Source organism: Urocampus carinirostris, chromosome 1 (genome assembly GCF_059441175.1).
Source record: "Urocampus carinirostris isolate Australia breed hairy pipefish chromosome 1, RoL_Ucar_1.0, whole genome shotgun sequence".
Taxonomy (NCBI): Eukaryota; Metazoa; Chordata; class Actinopteri; order Syngnathiformes; family Syngnathidae; genus Urocampus; species Urocampus carinirostris.
In genome coordinates, this window is record NC_142349.1 from 48,122,737 (window position 1) to 48,146,904 (window position 24,168).

The 24,168-nt window shown below is 38.3% G+C and overlaps 1 protein-coding gene across 5 annotated transcripts in view; it reads left to right on the top strand.

Moving 5' to 3' along the window:
• Positions 1 to 6,732: 6,732 nt before the first annotated feature.
• Positions 6,733 to 24,168, top strand: part of LOC148374966 (RNA binding protein fox-1 homolog 2-like) — a 54,458-nt gene continuing 37,022 nt past the window's right edge. For 3 of the 5 annotated variants that reach the window (XM_088343033.1, XM_088343042.1, XM_088343048.1), the window contains exons 1-2: positions 6,734 to 7,606; positions 22,954 to 23,004. In XM_088343033.1, coding sequence (XP_088199159.1) covers positions 7,352 to 7,606; positions 22,954 to 23,004 — 306 coding nt within the window. In that variant the 5' untranslated portion in view covers positions 6,734 to 7,351. Of the gene's footprint in view, positions 7,607 to 22,953; positions 23,005 to 24,168 lie in introns of all 5 variants that reach the window. The other 2 variants (XR_015851203.1, XM_088343037.1) reach the window with 1 other exon arrangement.

Here is a 24,168-nt window from a genome sequence, read left to right on the forward strand (position 1 = left end):
ATATATATATATATATATATATATATATATTGGGCAGCACGTCGGCGCAGTGGCACAGTTCTAAGGTCTTCGGAACCTCCTGTGTGGGTTCAAATCCAGCTACCAGCCTACCTGTGCGGAGTTTGTATGTTCTCCCCGTGCTTGCGTGGGTTTCCTCCAGGCACTCCGGTTTCCTCCCACATTCCAAAGACATGCATTTCAGGTGAATTGGCCGGTCCAAATTGTCCCTAGGTGTGAATGAGCGAATGAGTTGTCTGTCCCTGTGTGCCCTGCGATTGGCTGGCAACCAGTTCAGGGTGTCCCCTGCCCACTGCCCGGAGATGGCTGGGATGGGCTCCAGCCCCCCCGCGACCCTAATGAGGATAAGCGGTGTAGCTAATGAGATGAGATGAGATATATTTATATTATCTATAGTGCAGTGGTTAGCATATTTGCCTGACACGCAAAATTCCCCAGTTTGGGACCGGTTGAAAACGAATGTTGGCCTGGAGAGGGATGGGCGGTATGTGTAATAAGAAAGAAATTCTCTGCATGTGAAAAAAAAACTAAGATAAATGCTGATATCATTGTTTGTTTTGTTAATTTCTACAATAAAATAAACATGTTTTGTAAAAATGATATTTGTTTTTATTCTACAAAGTCTGTCTTGCTGTGACTAAATAGGTGGCGTGCTATGTTTTTAATGTTAACCATGGCTTAATAAAGGCAATTGCAATTATTAATAAGGGGAGAAAATGGCTTAGGTAGACAAGCATGTTACTACTGTATTAATATTGTCATGATATTGTTATTATTTAGGTTTGGCGGCCTGGATAAAAGGCCTATCATGGGGGCCGGGGGTCGTAGTTTGCCAACCCTGTTGTAGATAAAAGACTGCCTTTATTTGGGTTACATTGATATTGAAAAACACTGCGTTGTAAAGCAAGGACATCTCGTGATTTGTTGCTTCATTCAAATGTTATATGAAATTATTCTTTGTCTTTGCTCATAAACAAGGTCAACCCGACAATTTGCATAAAAACATCTAATTCTATATGAACACATCCAGATCTTTACATTTTTGTATTCAGTTAATTAATTTGAAGAGCATAAAACAGGGGTGGGCAAAATATGGCCCTAGGGGCACATGCACGCCGCCAGACTTCTGAATCTGCCCTGCCCGATGTTAGACATATAATTATAATATGTATAAAATGATAAAAAAGAAAAAGTACTACTAATAAAAGTGTATTGATTTAGAACCACTCTTCTGTCGTGTGTCCCCAACATTCAAAATGCTGGGAACGTGTTTCTATACATAACAGAAAAATAGCAAGAATTCATTTTAGTTATAAAGATATTTAATGCAACAAAACATTTCTTAGCCTACCGTATTACATTTTCGGTTTTTCAAAGCAAATAGAAAAATGTGCTTAACAAAACAGATATACTATACATTTGGATGCATTCTGAGTGTTTCAAAAATAAATTTATTGCTGCTATTATTAAAAAATGTCTTAAATTCCTGTCATTTTTTATTTTTGCCTAAAGGAATGTTTACAATGAAAAAAAAACCTTGAAAAGGGAGATGTCTTTTTGAAATACAGATGTTGCTATGAGAAATCAGGCAATCCATGCCTTTAACTATTTAGGGTAAAACAATGCGACTAAATAAGATCACTTATTTAAGTTTAAAATGGGAAAATCCTTCACATTTTGTTTACCATTGTTTTGGAGTTAATGTGACTAAATGAGATCACTAATGTAAGCCTCAAAATCCTTAAAATCCTTCTCATTTTTTTAACATTGTTTTGGGAAATGTGAGTAAATAAATTGATTTTTGTTAAGGCCATTTTCCTTTGTCATAACTTAATTAAATGTACAGTGTACTCCAGTGGCAGTGCGAATCATACCTAAGCCTTCAGTGACGGCTTTAGTGATGTGTCATACGCGACGAACCGGCTCTATGCGCCAAATCTTGGAAGTAACCAACAGGAGCCTTCTTCCTACCAATCAAAAGTTGGTTCCCTTCCAGATTCTTTTTTTCTCGTGTGACTGGTCCACATACATGTTTTTCAAGGGATTCTGTGTTGTTGACTTAAAATTTGAGTATTTATCCATCCATCCATCATCTGCACCGCTTATCCTCAGTAGGGTCGCGGGGGTGCTGTAGCCCATCCCCGCTATCTTTGGGCAGTGTGCAGGGGTCCGCCCTAACTGATTGCCGGCCAGTTGCAGGACACCCAGGGACAGACAACTAACTCGCTCATTCACACCTAGGGACACTTTGGACCGGACAATTAACCTAACATGCATGGTTTTGGAATGCGGAAGAAACCAGAATGCCTGGAGGAAACCCATGCAAGCACGGGGAGAACATGCAAAATCCGCACAGGAGGATTCGATCTCATGACCTCAGAACTGTGCCGCTGACGCGCTATTTGAGTATTTTTAAAAAGTTAGGATTGTTAAGGGTTCTATCTTTTTTGTACATCTGCAAATATTTCAATTAATGTTTCATGTGTTTTTCAAGGATGATGTGTTTTACATAACAAATGTTAAGTTTATTCTTGTATTTCCTAGTTTCTTTGTAGCTGCACTTAAAAAATCAAATATTTGTTAATCATATTTTGTTGTGTGTTTTTCAGTGATTCAGTTACTTTGCATTACAGTTGCTTAGTTAAAAAAGTTCAAAGTTTAAGTGAGTAAAAAGTTTACTGTAGAGTAAAAAAGAAACGCTATTATTGAAATGAGCAGAATTATAGATTTTAGACTTTGGTGTATTACAGCCTCCAAGCTGACGTTTCCTTACGCCTGCAAGAAAGCTTTGACATCGCCAACTTTAAATCTGATTGGATAAACCCGCAACTTTCTCAACACTGTTGTTATGCATCAAGGGCTGCAAATATTATTCTGACAGCCTCTGGTCAGATTTCTGAGTCTGACAATTAATGGCTAAAATGTTATTGGTTTAATGCTTAAATATGAGAGCAGAGGTAATTGCAAAATGAGGACCCATAAAGCAGTGAAATTCCTGCATGGAAATGTGTCTGACACACACATAGGGCCTTCAAGATTAATGGTTTCCTCGATTATGCCATCATGTTGACAGAATAATGTATAACTCGCTTGGTCCATGCAATAAAATAATGGTGTGTAGATAATTCTTTGAATACAAAAAAATACACATTTATTTAAAGAGTGAATTGTTCTGTGTCACGTTGTCTATGTGCTTACAGCAATAAGTGAAAATGTGAATTAAGCAGATAAAATAAAGTGCTCATTCCTTTTGATTTAACTCAACTAATGTCTGACGTTTTTTTCCCAAAGATTTTTGTCTTCGAATTAAGAGGGATCCACAGAGTTACTCAACCGCTTTTATTATGAACTGCACTCAAACCAAGTGAATCGTTTTCTGAATCAGTCAAATGGTACCCCTCTTTGCAGGGCTTCAAACGTCTTAAACACTCACCTCGACTCGTGGTTCATGAACCATTAATCTAAAATACTCGGCACACGCTTCAGGGATTTGAACCGAGAAGCACATAACTACTGTGCACCCGTGTAGCATTACACTCATTGAGACGCAAAACCGTTTTGGGGTAGCACAGTTTTTGTACCCATTTTGGTAGTCATTCACACAAGAAAATGGAAAACCCAAAGAGGAAGACACCCCAAGTATGTAATTGGCTCCAGATAAGATTATTTAGAAAATAATAACCTCATATGCAAATAATCCAAGGAGAAAACTAAAGTAAAAAAGAGACTGGAAGAAGAAAAAACGCTGTTCCGCAACTTCTTGCTCTTTTTGTGGGGAAAAAATGCCAATTTAACAAAACAAAAAGTGTTGAATGGGCTTTTGGGGGGAATTTTTCACATCTAGTGCAACCGAAAGACAGAGGGGGCTGGGGGAGAAAGAGAAAGCGAGAAAGAGAGATATACAAACACGTACTTAGATCCCAAACGAAAACATTATCACCACCCCTACTTTGCTCGCAGGGATAAAAACAAATAACCTCATTTGGATAGCAAAAGCTCCGAAAACTGGTCAGAATACAATTTTTGGGTACCAGGTGTGCCTGATATATGGGCCACATTCCCTCCATATTTTTTCTTGTTTATTGTCCAAACATTTACACCACTAATTTCCCATTGTTCGAAAACAAAACAAATCTGATCTGGTTTGTGGACCTGATTGTTTGTTGCAGAATGTGGTCTCAGTCACATTTAGTGTGCTAGGTTGTAAACCAATTTTCTTTGCCCCTTTTAACTGCTAATCGGGGAGTGCTGCCTCTTATTAAACATCAGACATAAAATAACAAAAAAAAACACAACGTTTGTAAGCGAGGAGATAACACATTTTAAAGGAATATACAGTACTAGCTCAGTAGATGGTAGTGTGCCCGCTTTGAGACCGGGAGGTCGCTGGTTCGCGCCTCGGCCGAGTCATACCTAATTGGTAAAATGGCGGCGCCCTCTGTTGGCTGCGGCTGCATCGGCTCGCTACAACGGGTCAGGTGTATCGACATTTCGTTCTGTGTACATTGTTACAAAGAATGACAATACAAAGGAAATTATTATTATTATTATTATTATTATTAATTTGTTAAAAATCAGATACAAATAGGAAGTGTCCGGTTCATGAACCACTTATCTAAGATCCTCGACACACGCTTCAGGGATTCGAACAGAGGAGCACGTCACTCGACACCACACATCAACGCAACCAGAGAGAAGCAATGAAAGGAACCTGACAGACAGTTTGGAATGATTGAATAAGTATTTATGGACATACTATAAGCCAGGGGTCCGCAACCTATGACACGCGTGTAAGCAGTGGCACGCGAGGGGTTAACCAGTGGCACGCGAGAGCAGGGCAAAATAATACAAATAATGATTTTTTTTAAAGCGCATTTTTACCTGAAACTATGACATTTTCAGTTGCACGCCATGTTTGCGGTAGCGCCCTTCCTCTGCTTCGTTAGAACGTGTCTGCACCGCGCCTTGCAGAGGAGGAAAGATCCGTGTTTTAACGCACCCACAGAAACACCAGCGCACAATAAATGAATGAATCATGATGGCTCCTCCAGCGAAAAAATCTCGTTCTTTTCAGCCAGAGTGGACGAATGAGTGGGGCTTTGTGCAAAAAAATGACCGTGCTTTTTGTGCATTATGCCTCGAGAGCATCGTACCTCGCACATCAAGTGTTTAACGTCATTACGAGACGAAACATGAACATGAGTTCAAGGATGAGGCCGACAAGGCGGATACATTAAAACATACTGTGTCCAGGTACGACCAACAAACACTGACTCTGAAAACCTTTGTAACTGTTATCACATTGCTTACTGCATAGAAAGCACGGAAAACCTTTTAATATCTGCGACCAAATCAGCTGTTATTTCTGTTGCACTTATTTTCAAGTAGCCTTCTGCCTTGCTGCTGTTATTTCAAGTTTTGATTTTTTTCTTAAATAAGATTTCATTGATGAATGGTATGGCAGCTGTCCATATCACTTTTTTCTGACTCTAGTTCATTATTGATGAAGAATGGTTGATTCTGGTTAATTCTTGGGGTAAAAAGTTGAAGTTATGGATGTCTACAGGCCTTTCCACATGTTGCTCACAGTCATTTTTTAATTTGTTGATGAACAAGAATAGTGGAAGATAAATTGGTCAGTTATACGATTTCAATGTATATCCATGTTGCATATTCGGACTGGTGTTAAATTACAGCTCTGTAATGTGCGAGTCATCGATCTTGGTGTGGTGCACTGATTTACAAGAAAATTTGAAAGTGCATACCTGTCAACCCGTATGTTTTTGCCGTACAAAGAACGTTTATTATGCATTTTAAGACGTGTACGAGGTACAATAATATCTGTATGAAAAAACGCAAATTTGTCAATTATGGGCACCAACCGGTATTAAGTCATTCTGATCCGAAAACAACAGGCGGGGTTGATAGAGTAAATTTGAAATACATGTGGTCTTAAAAAACATCGGATTTCATGTGGTAGTTGTGTAGTGAAAGGAAGTCCGTATCTTTTCAGAAAACTGTTTTTTTTCCGGCTCAACTCATTAAAGAGAGCTGGCTCTCAAACGGCTCACTTGCTTTGATGCATTATATTACGAATCATTATTGTTGTATAAAGAAGTTAAGAAAAAAAGGAAGTATAAAAGGAGAAAATGACATACATGACATGTTTGTGGGTATCCCTTTAATCAGTATATTACCAACAATAATTTAACATTATGCAGAAAATAAATTAATAATTTGAATAAGAAAATGTATTATTCTACTTAATGATATCTGCATGTATTTTTTTTCTTCTACAGTGAACGTCCGAGCTACTTAATTTTTGAACTTTTTTTTATAATAAACCTCATTCATGTCGAGCAACTCAGTATCTCACATCAAAATGTTGTCAATATATATGATATAATAAAACACATGTACAGTATAACATGTTAAACTACATAAATTGGGAAAAAATGGTGTCAGATTATTTTGTATTTTGTAAAGGAAAATACAACATTTTGTAAGGGCATGTAGCTGTGGAGGTTGACAGGTATGCAAGAAGAAAACGTTTTGAGAATTCAAATAAATGATGAAATCTAAGCGTTGAGCTGAAAAGTGCGCAGCCAGATGAAATACAGATCTCAAACCAGTTACTTTCCTATCACCTAACGTAATATCGGATGTCAATCTGACCGTGGACCAGCTCTGCCAGATCCCTCCTTCACTGAGGGGTTGACGACGCCAAGTGGGATTCAGATTCAGAGCAGGAAAAATTATGCTGGAGCCACATCCACACTCCACATCAGCCTGCGGCGTCAAAGGGGACGGACGAATTCAAGTGCAAGCTTCATACGAGCCACACAAAGGTCTGTCGCGGAGCCGCCACTAGACGCGCAAACATTAAGACTCGCCGCTGCGCTTTTGCCGTGGAATATTAGCCACCTTTTTCTCTTCCCAGCTGCGAGCGAGAGTGTTCTCTCTGAACCACGTTTATTCGGAGAGCTAGCGGAATGTATTGCTAGCGAACAGCTAAGGTTAGCTAGCTAATTAGCTCGTGAGACAGACTACAGTCGGACGTGTGGTCTTCCCTAAATTAGGTCACTTATTTGGCGGCGTTTGATGGCAAAAGCCGACCTCGCTCTGCTTTTTCCATTATCCTGAAAAGGCCATTATGTTCTGCCGTGAGTAGTCTGCGCCAGTAGGACAACATAATTGCCTGAATAGATGAGTTACTAGCCACTTTCTTAATATTCACCTGATCCCTTCGTTGAAGGCAACGCCAAGAGGAGAAGGAAAGGGAAAAACACAAGCTGATCATTCCGACCTCTGAGCGAAGACTTTCTGCCGTCCAATGTTAATGTCGACCGACGTTGCATCTATAATGCTACCCGTTAGTCGGGGAATAATGGACCGAGAAAGAGACATCGATACATCAGCGGTGCCGCATACAAGCGCTGGCGGAGGTCCGGCGGCTGTCCGCGGGATGAAGCGAGGAGACCCAGAACCCGACGCTCTTGCAGCCGCTGCAATGACAGATCTGACCGGGGCGGAGTGCAAAAGACCTCGGATAGACGGCACTGGAAATGTTATCGGCGACATCGGACAGGTAAATCAAATTATTTGTCCGCTCTGTATTTCTGATGTTGCCATTTTAAAAGTGTCTGTTTTGTAGCTTCACGATTTGATCGGCTCGCTTTCCTAGTCGTGTAAAACCGTTTAAATGATATCTTGCCTCTCATGCAAGAGCTCGCCAGACAAAGGTAACATGATCCAGGCACATTTGCTGTGACATAAGGCTGTGATCGGGAGCATTCCCTCTCGCATGTATTGGAGGCACGCTTGGAATATTTTATTCACATCGACCACAATTACAGAGACTGTTGCCAATTTATAGCGAGCCCTCACTAAGAGCTGATGCACACTCTGCATGTGCTATTAATTGCGCCATGCTCCCTCTCCCCTGCAACCTCATCCCCTTGGTTGTCGCTAGGTGTTAAAAGGGAGGCAGACAGGGGGATTGGGGGAGGGGTCAACACCGTGAAAGACAAAGAACAGCCTTTTGCTATTAGCTAAAGGAGAAAGGGGCACAGGGGGTTCCCCTCTATGCTGGTCTTCCCCTGTTTTTATTAACCCAAATGCTGAGATACACACATTATCAAGACTACTTCTAGAATGTAACACAACCGAAGCTGATGTATTGTATCTCACTCCCATATCCCGTATTCTTTTGTTGGGGCACTATTTCCTAGGACAGAATACCACTGGGTTGCGTCCAGCAATATTCAGGCAGTAAAATGGCATTAGTTGCTGCTAAATGGAAGGCAAATTAAATTTTAGGTCATCTCTCGGTAATTGAGTCATGCAGGTCTGGTGAAATGCTTGTATCGAAATCGTACCCTAGATCAATCGCAAAGACATAGGTCCTGTATGGATACGCGTTTGGAAAGGCCTCAAAGCAGAAGGTTACAAGTCGCCAGGAAATAGGATTTGGGAATGAGCAGCATGGCACGGTGTGGATTTTCCCTGGGCTTCACTTGCATTGATTTCAAACCACAGTGGTGGGAGGTTTCATTTTTGTAGGAGTGGGAGTGTTGTAGTCTGGGACAAAGAGAGAGTATATATAATTGGAAAAAGAGCCACACAGATGCTGTCAGGAGAGATTTATTGGAAAATAAAAAACTGCACAAAGACAGACCGACAGCTCCAGTATTTAATTCCCTCCACTGTGATCATGATAAATTACTAAAGGGGATTGCATAGAGGATTTGATGAGTTGGAATAGGCTATAATCAGCATCATGCCTGTTCAAGAATGTATTGTACAAAAACAACTGAACTTCTTTTTGCACTCTAGAATCTGATACAAATATTTGCAATTGTCAATCTTGTTACTAAAGCCAACAATATATATTTAGTAATAGAGACAAGTTTTTTGATCTTTTACCAGTTTTCCAAAGAGCTTACAATGTGAAGTGTTTTTAAAATACTGATTAAATGTTAAATGGCCTTGTTATATCCACACGGTTACTATGATTGCTGGCGATTTCCCAACAAAATAAAATCATTACATTTTTAAAATTTGTTATGATTTGACTCAGAAAATAAATTACTATCCATCCACCCCTCCATTATCCGCACCGTTTACCCTCACTAGGGTCATGGGCGTGCTGAAGCCCATCCCAGCTATCTTCGGGGCAGTGGGCAAAGGACACCCTGAACTGCTCGCCAGGCAGTTGCAGGGCACACAGAGATAGACTCACTCCCGCATTTACACCTAGGGCCAAATTGAACCAGCCAATTACCCTGACTTGCACGTTTTTGGAACTTGAGAGGAAACCCAGGTGGGCACAGGGAGAACATGCAAAGTTAACACGGGGAGGCTGCGGTTGCTTGAATTGAACCCTGGACATTCGCACTGTGGTAACCACCTAGCCGCTGTGCCACCCTTAAATTACTATCCACATACTTGAAATGTCAGTTTCCAAACAGTTAATATTTGCGTATTTTTGGGGGGATGGGGAGTGTTGGGCATTTTCTTTTTTCTTTTTTTTTTCACGGTTTAATGGAAAACTATTGCCTGTTTTGTTTTTCCTGTTACAAAGGTTTACTTTGCAAGTACTAAATGATGAGTATGGCCTGATTCCTGTGAAGTTAATAATTTTGAAAAATAAATAGAAGTTGCTTATTTCAGACATATAGGTCAAAACATGATCTAAATCATCATTTATTCATTTTACCACAAAAGTTGCTAATGTTCCCTTTTACAGTACACGCATTGAAATGAAAACATTTTTAGTGTATCCGAATCAACAATCAAGCTAGATCAGAATTAACATGTGAATTTAATCTTAAATCGTCAATTGTTGGAGCCATACTGCGTTTGCGACCCAACATCACAGCACAATGGAGAGGTCTCCACTGAAGCAAGAGTACTCACACAGAAAGGATGCTCATGGATGCAACCAGTCTTACTAACATGTTGCCACTGAGGGCGAGAAATTCATCAAGAAAGTAACAACAATTTAGACTGCTGCTGCTACTTCTTCTGCCTTTTATTAATTTGCTCCCATGCCCCACAACATACAAACATCTCCATAATGCCCTCTGGCATCTTTTACTCTCATATAGTTGTCCTGTGATGACCCCGCCTCTCTGTGTAGTTTCCCTGAGGCCTATTTCCAGATTGTAATTGACTTTTGGTTTACAGGCAGGCTATCCCCCCAACCCCATGCATGATGGCAGTTGTTTACAAATGGAGGGGGGAGGAAGGAGTTGGCGATTCTCCTTCCAGGGGCCAGCGTTTGACCTCTGGGATTTTTTTTATTTTTACTGTCCTAGAACAAAGCACAACTGCAGCTCCACAACGTTAGGGGGCAGTGGCGCTCTTATTAACAGAGTGTGTGCACTGTAATTAGTTTTTTTGTATTAAGCCCTTGAGCTTTGCACATATCACCGAGTATGAGATGTAGACAGATACAAAAGCAGGCCTTCAGGTTGAATCTGACAGAATTTTAAGAGGGATGAGAAGACAGTTGAAATGAGACGAAGATAACCAGACAAACAAAGCTCTCCTCCTTCAAGCCAACATGAGGAAATATGTTGAACTGTATGTTGTGCCTGGGACAAGGAAGCGAAGACACCAGTGTTCCTACTATGTCTAAAAATGTTGGCAATGAACAGCATGAAGCCAAATAAATTAGGCCATCGCTTTAGGTATTAAAGACTGATAAGCGGTTTTTTTTTTTCAGCAAAAACGTGCTAGTCAAGGGCATTGATTTCGTGTGGACAAACTTAACTCTTCCTCATCAATATTGCGTAATCACGTTTTCCCCCCACCAATATTATGCGATTACTTAAAAATAGGGTTCAGTCGAACTAGGGCTGCAACAACGAATCGATAAAATAGATTAAAATCAATCATTAAAAGCGTTGGCAATGAATTAGGTAATCGATTTGTTGTGTCGCGCGACTAATGCGTCACTGAGCACGTCTCTGAGCCATTGACCTCACACGAGTCGGCGAGCCTAACAGAGCGTGGTGGAGTGTGAACCAAGGCGCTATTTTCAACGGCTATGTTAAATTCAACTCATGACCATGATGGGCACGGAGAAAACAATTTGACTGAAGTCTGCAAAAGAGTGGGAGCAGCCAGAGCACTCCACACTTCAGAAAACATAAAAAGTGATATGGCACGGGAGCACCACAATAGTGAGGCAGCAATCAAAACCTAAACATTGAATCACCGTCGAGGATGAAGGGAGTTTACTGTAAGGGTAAGTCACTACATTTTTGTTTTATTTGTTTGTTAATTGCGTTTTTAAGAGTGGAAACATAACTTTCGTCTCTGGTAACTAGGTGATGTTAGCGTTTGCTCTTGAGCTGATCAACGACTGCGCGCGTGTCTGGGTGAGACACTTTTTATTTCAGTTAAATCATCTAAAATATTGTTATTTGGGCTTTATATAACACTCAACCTTTATACAATGTTGGTAAGATTAAGCATCAAGTTTTAATATTCTGGCAAAGTCTGAGTGATTAAGTGAGGAAACATAACGTTACTCTCCGGTTGTTCGCTTGATGTGCTATAGTTTGTTAGCTTAATAGTGACTGTGTGTGTGTAAGCAAGATACTTTTTATGTCGGTTAAATAAAAGAATTATTTTTATTTGGGAACCGCACAAAAAACAGTACAAGCCACTTATTAACAAAAGGAACAACAAATTATTTGCACAACAAACACAATAAAATCAGAAAACTTCAATTTTATCATAAACATATGCCCATAGGGAGTACGCTTAAGCAGTTTTTAATTGTGCTTTATAAAAAAGCTCAACTTGCACCTGATGGTCTTAATATGTTCAAGATTAAGCATTTTTACTTCTTTGTCAAAGTCTGATTTGATTATTGTGTCCCTGGAAATTGTTCCAAAATAATACTCATACTATATGTTCTTATCTCAATTAGTAACTGCAAACAATGACTAGCACGCCACAGCAAGAAGCTGTCATCAATGACAGCATCCTCAACTTAATCTTTATTGACATGCTTACATTTTTGCATTGCAATGGAATGTTCTCAAAGACGTAAGCGTGAGTGAGTTTGTGAGGAAGGGTTATAGTGGTTAATTTTTGCTTGTTAATGTTGCAAATCATGTCACTGGGTTTTCACATTTGCATTTATTTCTTGTTCCAAAAGCTCATGTCCCTTTAAATGTCAAAAATACCTAGTCTTTTAAAAAGTGCAAAGTAATATCTTAAACATTTGCCTCTGTATACCATTGATTTGTATGTATTTTTTGTTTATTGTTAAGTTATCAAACAAACACTTGGAATGTTAATGTTGATAAGAGTCTCTAGGTTTTCAGATTTGCGTTTTCTGTTGGTAGTGCAACACATACTCCAAATGACTACTTTCAGTTACTAAAGTTTAAAACGTTTTTTGCTGGTTTTTAGAATTGTTTCCCCGAGGTTGGGAATTTCGCCTGTCCCATCGAGTGCATTGATAACCTTTTACATCCATGACATCTATTTTAAGTATTATAACGTTAAGTAGTATTGCTTACCAGAGCTCACACTGATTAAGTTGGCAGGTTTTTGGTGGCTCAATTAAAACTGGCAGGGCAACAAGCACAGGCCTGCCGGCCGGTCATCACATGCCTCCGTGGGTTTTTGTTTTAGCGCCACCCACCTGGCACAGGTGGCTTTTGTTTCATTGTGTTTCCCAGTCGACATTGCAGAATCGGAACTGCTTCGACATATCTGCGTTTGACTGAAAATATTTTTGTTGACCCCCTTTTTTCGTGCAAGTGCGCCTTGCACACTTCAAATATCCTGGACTGAACCAGGATTGCGTTTCTTGGTTATTTTTATCTGTTTTTATGTTATTCTTGAATAAACTAAATTTAAATGTTCATGAACTGATTCAGAATTGTAATGCATGCAAGAGTCTGAAATCTTCCTCAAACCCTCCTAGCTGCAACTCTGTGTCTCAATTTCAGAGAACCCATTTGTTCTATCGTTGGCAGTTAAGAGGCTTTGTGTCATGCTAACGAGATCAAAGCTCATCCAGTGGAGGGAATTAAGTATTGCTTTGACGGGTGCAGCATAGGCAGTCATGCCTGATATGCTGCACTGATCTTCGTGTTACAGTATTCTATATATACAATATGTGTATCTATACACAGTGTTCTCTCTATTTCACTGGTGATACATTCTTAAGGCCATTAACTCCCCCCCACACCTTCTAAATTTGAGAGGGGTTGTTCAAAAACATTTTATATTTACCACCTTTTATATGCTGTGATGGATACTCCAACACTATTCACATACTTTTAAACACTTGTCACTATGGCTTCATGATATATTGTCGAAAAATATATTGCCATGTCAACCTTTGCAAAAAAATGCAATAAATGGCATGTATGCTTGTTCTGTATCTCAGTTGACCAGTCAATTTGCATTGCCATCCAATTTTGGAACACAATCTGAAGTAAACACAATGAAGAAATACGGATTTATTTAGCGTGCCATTTTTCCTTGATGAAAAGAGTACTGTGTTAGAAAATGGTCATTAGGCAATGTTGAATATTGCAGTACAATTTCTGGATTGGAAAACTTAGTGTCTGTTTGAAAAAAAAAATGTTCGCAAACTCTGTTCATATAGTACAGCATTATGAAATAGAGCAATACCCTAAGCATGAAATGAATGACACTATAATGTGATCGACATCTATATTTCTCTATTTCTGTCTGTCTTTTTCCAGCCCTATTTCTCTCTGACCGTTTTTCTCTCTGAATCTGTTTCTGTTCCCCTCTCCCTCTCTCGCTCAGTTTCTCTCTCTCTGTATCTCTCACGAAGCAATTAAATACGACAAATACATAAGTACTTCCATTATTTTTCAACTATGTCTGCCTTGTATCAAGTAACACACTAGTGTGCCGTGAGAGATTGTCAGGTGTGCCGTGAGAAATTATCCAATGTCACTTTTTAAAATTTAAAATTTTATAAAACATTTATGAATCATTTTCTGCAAATATTATGTCATTGTCAAGTTTCTGTGCTGTAAAAACTGGGGGTATTACAAATTATATTGTAATTAAACATACTGTTCAGTGTCATTTTATAACATTTTTGGTTAGTGGTGTGGCGCAAATTTTTCCAATGTAAAAAGCATGCCCTTGCTCAAATAGTTGAAAAACACTGCTATAAGTAACCTACCGATTCTTTTAAGACCGTAAACAACTCTTGCTTATCCATGTTTATCCTGTCGGCACTGGTGCCTAACTTGGAGAAACTTTTGATGATCTAACACTTACATTGTAATGTGTTCAAAGTGTCATGCTGGGAAAATTGCTCCCATTTGAAGTCTTTGCTATGACCCAGCAAGTAATTGAACCCATGGACTCCCAGGTTCATTGCAGACATTTAACCACTATTTCAATGAGCTGATAACTTATAGGTGATAATTTAAGAGAAGCTCAGGAGGTTGAGCGCTCGTCTTGTGATCAAGAGATCGCAGGTTCAATTCCCGGCTCCTCCGTGTTATATGTTGAAGTGTCCTTGGGCAAGACACTGAATCCCTAATGCCCCTAATAAAGCAGGTCGGTGCCTTGCATGGCTGCATGGCCGCAATTGTGTGTGAATGGGTAAGTGTGAAGCACGTTGTAAAGCGCTTTGGGATGTCTTCATTGACTTGAAAAGCACTGTACAGGTATAAATGCAGACCATTTACCATTTAATTAATGTGCTTCTGCACGGAGTTTTCTCCTTGTTGCTCGTGCAGCTTGTGTATTATGGGAGTGAAATGGAAAGATGTTTTTGGTTCCCTAAGTAAGCATTAAGTTGTTTAACAACACCCCGGTTGGAGTTTGCGTTAAAATAAACACAACAAAACATTTACACACATTGTATATTTATATAGCAGACAGTTGACAGTGCCGGTTCTGCAGTAATAATCTACAGTACTTTGTTTTGTTAATGTCACTTTTTAGTTGTGTTAATGATGTTGTACAGCCTGTTTTATAAATGAAAGTATAATGTCCTGCCTGAAGTCACTGTAAAATTTTCTTGACATTAAAAAATCGCAGGTTTCTTGAGTGACTGCTTGAAATAATAATCCTCCATCAATCTTGTACAATACTTGAAGCATGTTCAGTATTATCCCAAACAGTAATTGTAATAAATGTAGTATTATAAATAAAGCTCAATCACGTTTTTCTTCACACAGTCCTAAACGGCTGACGTGTACTGCAGAAACTGTTGATATTTTCTTTTCTTTTGGTTTATTCCTATTGTTTTACTTGGTTTTAGCCAAATTGTTCAAGTTTTTGGAATGATATCAACTCTGTCAATCTTGATTGGAACTGAGTCACTATTATTCAAATTTTTACAAGAGTAAAATAACTGATTTATTCTTCCAAAAATATAAAAAATGAAAGTGTACAATATATAGTATGAATAAATTAATTACCTTTATAAATACTGGCGTTACACTAGGTCCCTCCCGCTGTTTAAAGATAACTATTAAACTTTGAGCTGTAACCCTGGCAGTTTCGCACCTGACTTTTGAACCGGCAGTGATAAGGGGAACACAACCGTTTTCATGCTTTTGTGCATGCATGCATGTGTGTTCTACTGTATTAGTCTCATTAGTCTGCTAGTTGTCATCAACAGCCAAGGTAGATTTCCTAGTAAAACACAAAATGAAAATTGCCTCATTCTTATTGTTGTTGCTAACAGTCTAATTTTAACCCCTAGCATGATACTTACATATTCACTCTTTCCATTTATGGTAAGTGCACCACATATAAACACTACACACTCATCCGCCTCCTCCCCACGGCTGCCCCCAAACTGTCATAAGTGATCCCATCTCTATCCACACACAGCAAAATGTCAATGTAGTGCTTTCCTTACACGAGGTCATCATCAAGAATAGTTTTACACTGTGTTATAAATTGGACTTCAAATAATCATTCCATTTATTCCATTTGTTTTTGGTCAGGTCTATCAGTATAAAGAGGAAGAATAACTACATTTGTTAGGTGCAAACATCAGCACAGGTTTTTCAAAGCAGATGCTTTTAATGCCAGTTATAGTAACCACCAGTGACCCTGGAATCTAAAATGAAAAAAATTGTGGCGCTTTTCTTTCTTTGAGAATATAATTTTGTGTCTTAATAAATCAATCTCTGGGGTTTGTACAGATGCCTGAAATCCTTGAAAATGCTTAAATGTCAATTTTTTGTTTTCAAGGATAGAAAAGTGCTTGAATTTTTAGTGAATTTCTTTTAAATGCTTGAAATTGTTGCCATGTTTCACAACAAGTTTGCTAAAAACGATACCAACACTGTTCTCTCGTGGCTTTGCTTTACCATTGGATTTCTTCCCTCGTGATTAAGCACAGCTGGTATTAGTTTGTATGGCATTGTCCTATGAAGCGTCATCGCCCCCTAAGAGTCACGCCCAATAGGACAGGTGCATACCACACCTAAACAGGGCACTATGAAATTTTTATAATTGCAAGGATTATGTATCAGTTACGGACATTTATTAAGGGCCATGCAAAACATGGATGTAGCGTTTCGCAGTGGTAAATTGAAATGAGAGGACGTTCTTGCATCAGAAAATGCAGTTTCATATTAGGCATACCGTCATTTTGCCCAACGCCCATTTGGGGACAGATTTGTGTCAAAAATATTTACACATTGTTCAGATCCACAAATATATTCACGATTTACCCTAGGTCTAAAAATCATATGCCAAGTCAAGTCACATTTATTTGTATAGCCCTTAATCACTAAGCAGTCTCAAAGGACTGGACAGGATTACAATTACACAACTACACAATTACCTGATCTTAAACCAACATGCAGGCAAGGAACAACTCAAAACCTCAGCGTGAGGAAAAAGAAACCTTGAGAAGGGACCTCATAAGTGGTAATCCCCCTTTCAGGATGATCAGGGTGAATTACATTTAGCATATGTCTTAATAAATGCACACGCAAGAAAAGAAAATTGCATATATAAATATATAAATTGCAGATATGTTTGAGGATCTGCAAAATACATGATTCCCACCGGATATCTTCGTACTGGAAAAAAAGAAAGTCCTCAAAATGTGCTTGAATTTGGCCATAAAAACGGAGTACTAACTTCTTCTAGAGAACATTTTAAACTTAATTGCCAATTTATATTACATGTCCATTGTTCAGCCTACAAGCTTGCATTATAAAATTTATTTTAAATATTGGCAAGACCGTCTACTGATGTACTGTGTGTAACTGTATTCATCTTGTTAGTAGTAATCGAAGGGCACTCTTTTTATAGCATCAGCTGAGTCTACAGTTGAGCAAAATAATAGAAGAACGTTCATGGTTCAGATAGGTCCACGGAATAGCTAGGGTGGAGGTCCATTTTTGTTTTCCGCTATAGACGCACCTTTGAGGATGTCTTATGAAACGCGTATATTAAAAGTAAACACAAAGCAAGATATCTTCTTTTAAACATAATGAAAAACAACTGAAATTGCCTCGTACTTCGGAATTCCGAGTGTACTGAAACGGTTAGAGCTGGGAATAATTCAGCCACTCATACACGTTCATAAGAATTTTAACCGACAAATACAGTTACTGGTTTACTGTCGAAAATTTTGGAAATTCAGCAACCATTTAACTAATTCTATATAACACGCTACAGTGGGCATTTGCACGTCACACTGGGTATTTGTATATTGTATTCTTTTGGCTTTATTATTGTACTGTTCTCAGCTTAGGGATGCTGCTGGAAATGTGAATTTCCCTTCGGGGATGAATAAAGTATCTATCTATCTATCTATCTATCTATCTATCTATCTATCTATCTATCTATCTATCTAATGGACTTGAAAGGCTCAGTTACAGATGGTTTCTACAACCGTATATAAATAGTGACTCTAAAATATGTTGTCTATTTTCTTGGACTTTGTACCACTTTAGTAATAAATGATTAATTACAGATAACTGGTCTTTCATTGTATTTTGTAAAACAGCTTCAAAAGATGCCGGTTACTAAGCCCTCTAATCTACCCCTCCCACTACCTACTAGCTACCAGCCCCTTTACCATCTGTTGACCTCATGTCATTTTACCTTCCGCCACCATTGCAGATTTATTTTCTTTTTCTTTTTTTCCTTGTTGGAGTCACTCCTGAATTTATGATAGTTTTTTTTTTGTTTTTTTTTTTTCGAAAATAGACTCTTGTAAGATAAGAAATAAACAAGACAAGGGCTATGGATTCCCTTTAGTTTCGAGCCCAGAGTGTGTGTTGTTCTTCCATGTTAACTGTCTGCAGCTTTGAGTGTCAGTTTTCCAAAATCCCGCCTCCCGCTCTTACTACATTTTAAAAACCAACCGAGTGGAAAGTATAATTTCTAGTTACTGTTTTTAGCCATTTGTTATGATTTAAAAAAGCTTCACTTGCTGGGATAAGACTCACCATATTCTTAAGCAGTAACTCCAAAAAACTGCAGCTGTACTGTGCATGTTGAAGAACTAGGTATCAAATTCAGCAGCTACCATCCTAAAAATCCTCCCCCAACCCTTTAAGAAAATATAAATCACAGCACATTCTTCTTCCATGACTCATTGTATCCATTTTGCCAGTCTCATTTCGGGTTCTGCCTCATTTTTTTCTGACTATTCGTGGTGTCCTCCATCCCCTCTGTTTCTCTGTCCTTACTTTCATCTCCTTTTTTTTTTTGTCCGTCACTCGATCCACCCCATACCTCCCCCCTTTTCCAAGAGATTGATTCCAGATGTTGTTCTAACCTCCCCCTCTCACCCATTTCGTGTTCCCTCCCTTTTCTTCTTTCCTCTCTGCTCTGTTTAAGAACCAACCCTCTAATTTGATGGCCGGGTATAATTTGCGTTCAGATTTAATTTGTTTTGCGTTTTCTGTTGGTAGTGCAACACATAAATACATTTTTAGCAGCAGTATGAGAGTATTTTCGTTTCCAAATTAAGAGGTGTGAGTCTATAATGTTCAGACTTTTTGCTATAAATAGTTCTAAAAACCTTTTCAAATGAAGGGCAAAAAGTTGAACAATAAATAATTGTTATTTATTTTGGACAATACAAAATAAAATCTGGAGCAAGTGTTTGCTAATTTGACAAAAAAAAACATATTTGTAATGTTGTACTTACTAAAAAATTGTGAGTAGTTGTCAATGCAGTAATTGTTAATACAAAGCCACGTTTATATTATATGCAGGGACGTATGCTGTGATTGCTATAAGAGTGTGTAATGATGCTCGCATCGTTTTAGATCTATTTAAAATAGATCTCCCTTTATTATTGCAACATGAAAAATTCCTCTCCGTAACCACCAGCTGTTATTACAAAGTCACCGTGTTGTCAAATATGAGCCGGCTCATTCCCCTCCAAATGCGGCACACCAAGGAGAGTGTTCCCCCTGGGGACAAGACGTGAGGGAGGGAAATTGGTTCCAGATGAAACAGGAAGTCGAGAGTGAGAAACAAAGAAAAGGCTGTTTCAAATGAAGGAGGGAGAACTGGAGGGATTAAAAATCAGAAGTATTTTCAGAATTGTTTCTTCTACCTTCCATCACTTAGTTAACCAACTTCTAGGGACACACTTAATGTGATTGCCCTATGAGTCAATTTTTTCCCTCCCCACATTTTAATGTTCCACTCATTAAAGGTACAGCCCAAATGTAAAACAACATGCTGATTCACTTTTGTCGTTGTTTTGGATTTATAGTTGTTCTTGTAGACTAAAGAACATTTTAAATGAAAACGAATCACCAAGAAATCCTTAAAATCAATGTCCCAATGTGATATTGATATTGGATAACATTTGCACAAAAGTATAAACTGTATTGGATTTGTTTCATTTTATTCAGAATCTCTGATATTTGCTGTGATATTAATGCTCATGTACAAGAAATCCATTGTACTTTCTGCTCTTGCTCTCCTATCAAGCAGAGTCTGAATATGGTATGCATAAAAAAATGAGGTCAAAGCGACTGTTCATCTGAAGGAATTAACTTTTGAATGGGCCATGGATAACACATGTTTTAAAAGAGCAGCACTATCATTACTGTATGATTGATGAAGGGAGAATAAGCGATCACTAGGTTTTTGCAGTTAATGGGGGCCAGAAACTCTTGTGAAAAGTAAAAATCCGCTAAGTAGAGTCTCACCTTCGTAAAATCCATAGAGATGACGACATTATCGGCTGAGCGTATACGATTGTAACAAAATAACAATTTTATAGATCTACAAATAATAACACGGAACACATAAATTCAGTTTAATGAATGGTTCTATTGTCATTACACAAAAGTAAAACTAAATTGGAGGGCTTCTCCTTTCAGCGTGAGAAAACAATTTAGAGAGCGGCTGGGAACCCACGCGCTAGTAGCAGGTGTCCTCAAATTGAGTCCAATCCCCACGATGATTAAAATATGTAGCGATGATGTCGCGGTTTCCCACAAGTTGTAGCTCCAGGTCATCTGTTTCATGGCTACTGGACCTGGCGTTGGCAAGATATAGTGTCCGCAGCGGTGACTTAGGAAAGTTGTTTAGTCTAGCTGTAGCATTAGGCCAGCAGCACAGTTGTTGCCTTCTCCCCTACGCCACTCCAGTCGCTTTTGAAACCCAATAGCAAGCACCTGCTGGTGATCACCATTTTATTTGCACTCATCTAACTTTCCTCAGAGGCTGATTTAATTGATGAATTTATTTTCAATGTAACTATCCACTAACATCTATCTAGCGCTATGCTGCAGTTTGTTTTGGGAGGCAGCCACTCTAGCGCCCGCCTGCTGTTTGAGTGATAGCAAACATCAGCCTATCACAGTTGCTTACACAGACGGTCATGCCCACCCAACACAGAATGCACTCCCTGATCTGTCCCTGCTGTCCGCTGTCAATCAAAAGAGTGAAAACACAATGCACGATACAATTGTATCAATGACCTGACAAAATCAATTTAAAATCTGCGAAGGAGTGATCCAGCGATAACCGAAGCGCGATGTAGCGAGCAGTCTCCGTTTTAACATGTAAGGACTTTGGCAACAACAATTCCCCAATTTGAATTTAGTTTTTACAAGTACAATCTAACTGTACTGTATACATGTCAGCCATACTCAGGGTTTTAAATTAGTTAGTTCACATTCTGAAAATGGAGAAAGGGTACTCATGTTCACATCAATTGGTAAATCACTTTCAAAAGCACGATACATGCCAATTGTCATATTGGAAGTACACCTCAGTTTCAAATGTTTCTTTTGAAAGTCAATAAAATAACATTCATATTATTACCACACAAGGTGATGTATCAACATGTTTTCATGCGTTTGCAGTTATTCTTGGTTGAAAGTACGACAAATGAGTGACTTATTTTCCCCACCCTTGGTTGCATAAATTAGTGTCCTAAAATGTTAAACATGTTTTGACATGATATGACATATTTGTTTTCCCTTCAAAAATCAAACATTTGATATATAAAATGAATAGTTTGATTACTGACATGTTAAGCGACATGGCTAACCTTGTGCTTAATCGCTGGCTTATTCTCGGCTATCATTTTTCAAGTAGTTTTTGGCCTCACATATTCTTCTTACGAGAACCCCAAGAAGCACTATTTGTCATCTGCAATATAAAGCTATACCAGCACATGTCTTCTTCCTTCGTAGGACTGTCTTGGCATGAGTCCCAGTAGGGGGGCATGTTTTCTCTGCGGACATTTCTGCAGGCAATACAGGGCTCGTGTCTTCTCCCTGGCTGCTGTCAACCCAACGTTTGATCAAATTTAACCTATTGTTCAAGTTCGGGTCCAGTGCCCCCTTCTTTCATGCCCCTTTGCCTCCATCTCACCTCACTCCGCAGCATACAATAGTTTTTCTAACATGGACAAAATAACACCATGGTAATTATCAGAGAGAAAGGGGAGGGGGTAAAGGGACAAGAATAATCTAATTAGAATTAATTTATTTAGGAAAGAAAAAATCACTGCTTACAGGGGCAGAATCTGACTGCTAGTTTTTAGGGTAGATGGGGTTTTGCCACATCAAAATTCAAGTGTCCAATGTTTTTTGTAACTTTAACTTTGTTTTTTTTTGTTTTTTTTTTTAGAATTATACAGGGATGATTATCTTTGTCGGATTTATCCAAAATATCAATATTATCGACACTAATGTAGTACTCGGATTGATCAATATTTTTGGGGGGATTGCTACTGTGTTCCCATTACAATTTTCACTATGTTAATGTTGTTTCATACAGCTATGCATACATTATGACTTTCAGATTTGACCCAAGTGTGTTTACATTTTATTTGAACGACTGATTTTATTTCTAAAATATTGTGAAATCAAAGGTTTGCTAATTGTCTTGTTAACATTTTTATACAGTATTTGTATGACTGCTTTTTTGTTTGACTATCTTGACTTTTTTTTAAAACAGTTGTTTTAGTAGATGTATTATATTTTTATACTGTTAAAGAGTTTTACAGTATTTGAACTTTTGACTTCATATTCAAAATATTGGTCGATGGAATGATATCTGTATCGGATCGGTACCCATTATTTACTATGATCGAAGATGCCAAAAATCCCGGTATGCCCACTTCTAATGGATAACATAATTTTAGATCTACTGATGATTTTTAGAATTAAAGTATTTAGATATGTATATTGATGTTTCAATTTGTTGGTATAAATATACAGCTACTGTATTAACTCTTTAGTGAAAAGTGCTTTTCTTTCGATTCAAAAGGCCAAACTAACTTAAAAACACATTTTGCGCCAATAAGTCAAGTCAAATCATTTTTATTTGCACAGCCCTTAATCACAAAGAGTCTCAATAAGGGACAATCACGACTCTATCATGAAATATTTCTAACATAAATAGGCAGGCATTTGTATCTCACATGAACGCTCCTATTATCTGTTTCAGAACAACGAGCCATTAAATCCTGGTTTCCATGGATACACACCTCACAATCAGGTAAGATAAAATTCACTCAATGCTTTATGACAAATTAAATTTCATCAATAATTCAATTTATCTGGTAATTTAAATTTGAGATATATTTCACAATGAAATGAACGATTGTTAAAACTTGTATTCTACTGAAGGACAAACATCTGTGTGTTGGTAAATCTAGGGAATGGATAACGTTTTTAAGGTATTTAATCATAACAAACAAAAAATAAAAACACTAAAAATCAAATAAATCTTGTGTGGGATTTTATTTTTATTTTTTTCACATCTACAATAACAAAAAACAGCTCATGTAAATATGCCCTCAAAAAGAAGTGTTAGAGAGGCTAGAGCTTGAATGTATCTTTCAATCGTACCAATACTAAAATAACTTTGATGTCTAGAGTACAAAGATATTGTTAATAGCTCCTTAATATTGAAATATTGCAGAAGGTGCACATGTGTATGATTTTGGGTGTGTTCATTTTGTAAAAATGTGTCACTTCTAAACATACGAGTCATAGAATACTAAACGTCACACATACCTTGGCTAAAAACAATACACCACTTATGCATATCATTTGGCATTATCTTAGCTGTATATTAGAGCATCTGTTTTGAATAGAAATGCTGATGCAAAAATACCAGGTGGCCAATTACAGCCATGCTAGTCTATCACATCACAATGCAAATATTTACTGCAGTGATAACTTGATGAGTAAAAAACATTAAAATATGAACACTAAAGTCTGTGTAGGAAACACACAAAAGTTTTGCATTGTGTTGTGAAGAATGCACTCATTTGCAGACTTCTTCCGCAACAGTCAATCTTGATTAAATCTGAATTCATGCTCAAAAGCATGCATTCTATGAACAAAACTGTACAGACGCTCCCCTGCTTAGACCATTCAACCTACGAAAAACGGTAGATACGAACATTTTTTGTAGGTTAACCGACATTGCTGTAAGTTAGATTTTGTATTGTGTGCACCCTTTTCCGAGTAGAGGACATTACTGTAGTGCTTATTTCTGCTGTGTGGCGCTGTGAGAGGTCACCCAGCATCCACACCGAAGAAGAAATCCGGCTTCTGCTTCCTGGTTCGTGTGTTATCATAACAACGTGTACTGTATCGCTAGCGCACTAAGAACTTTGACGTTTTTATTGTTTAATATCTCGTGCATCCATTC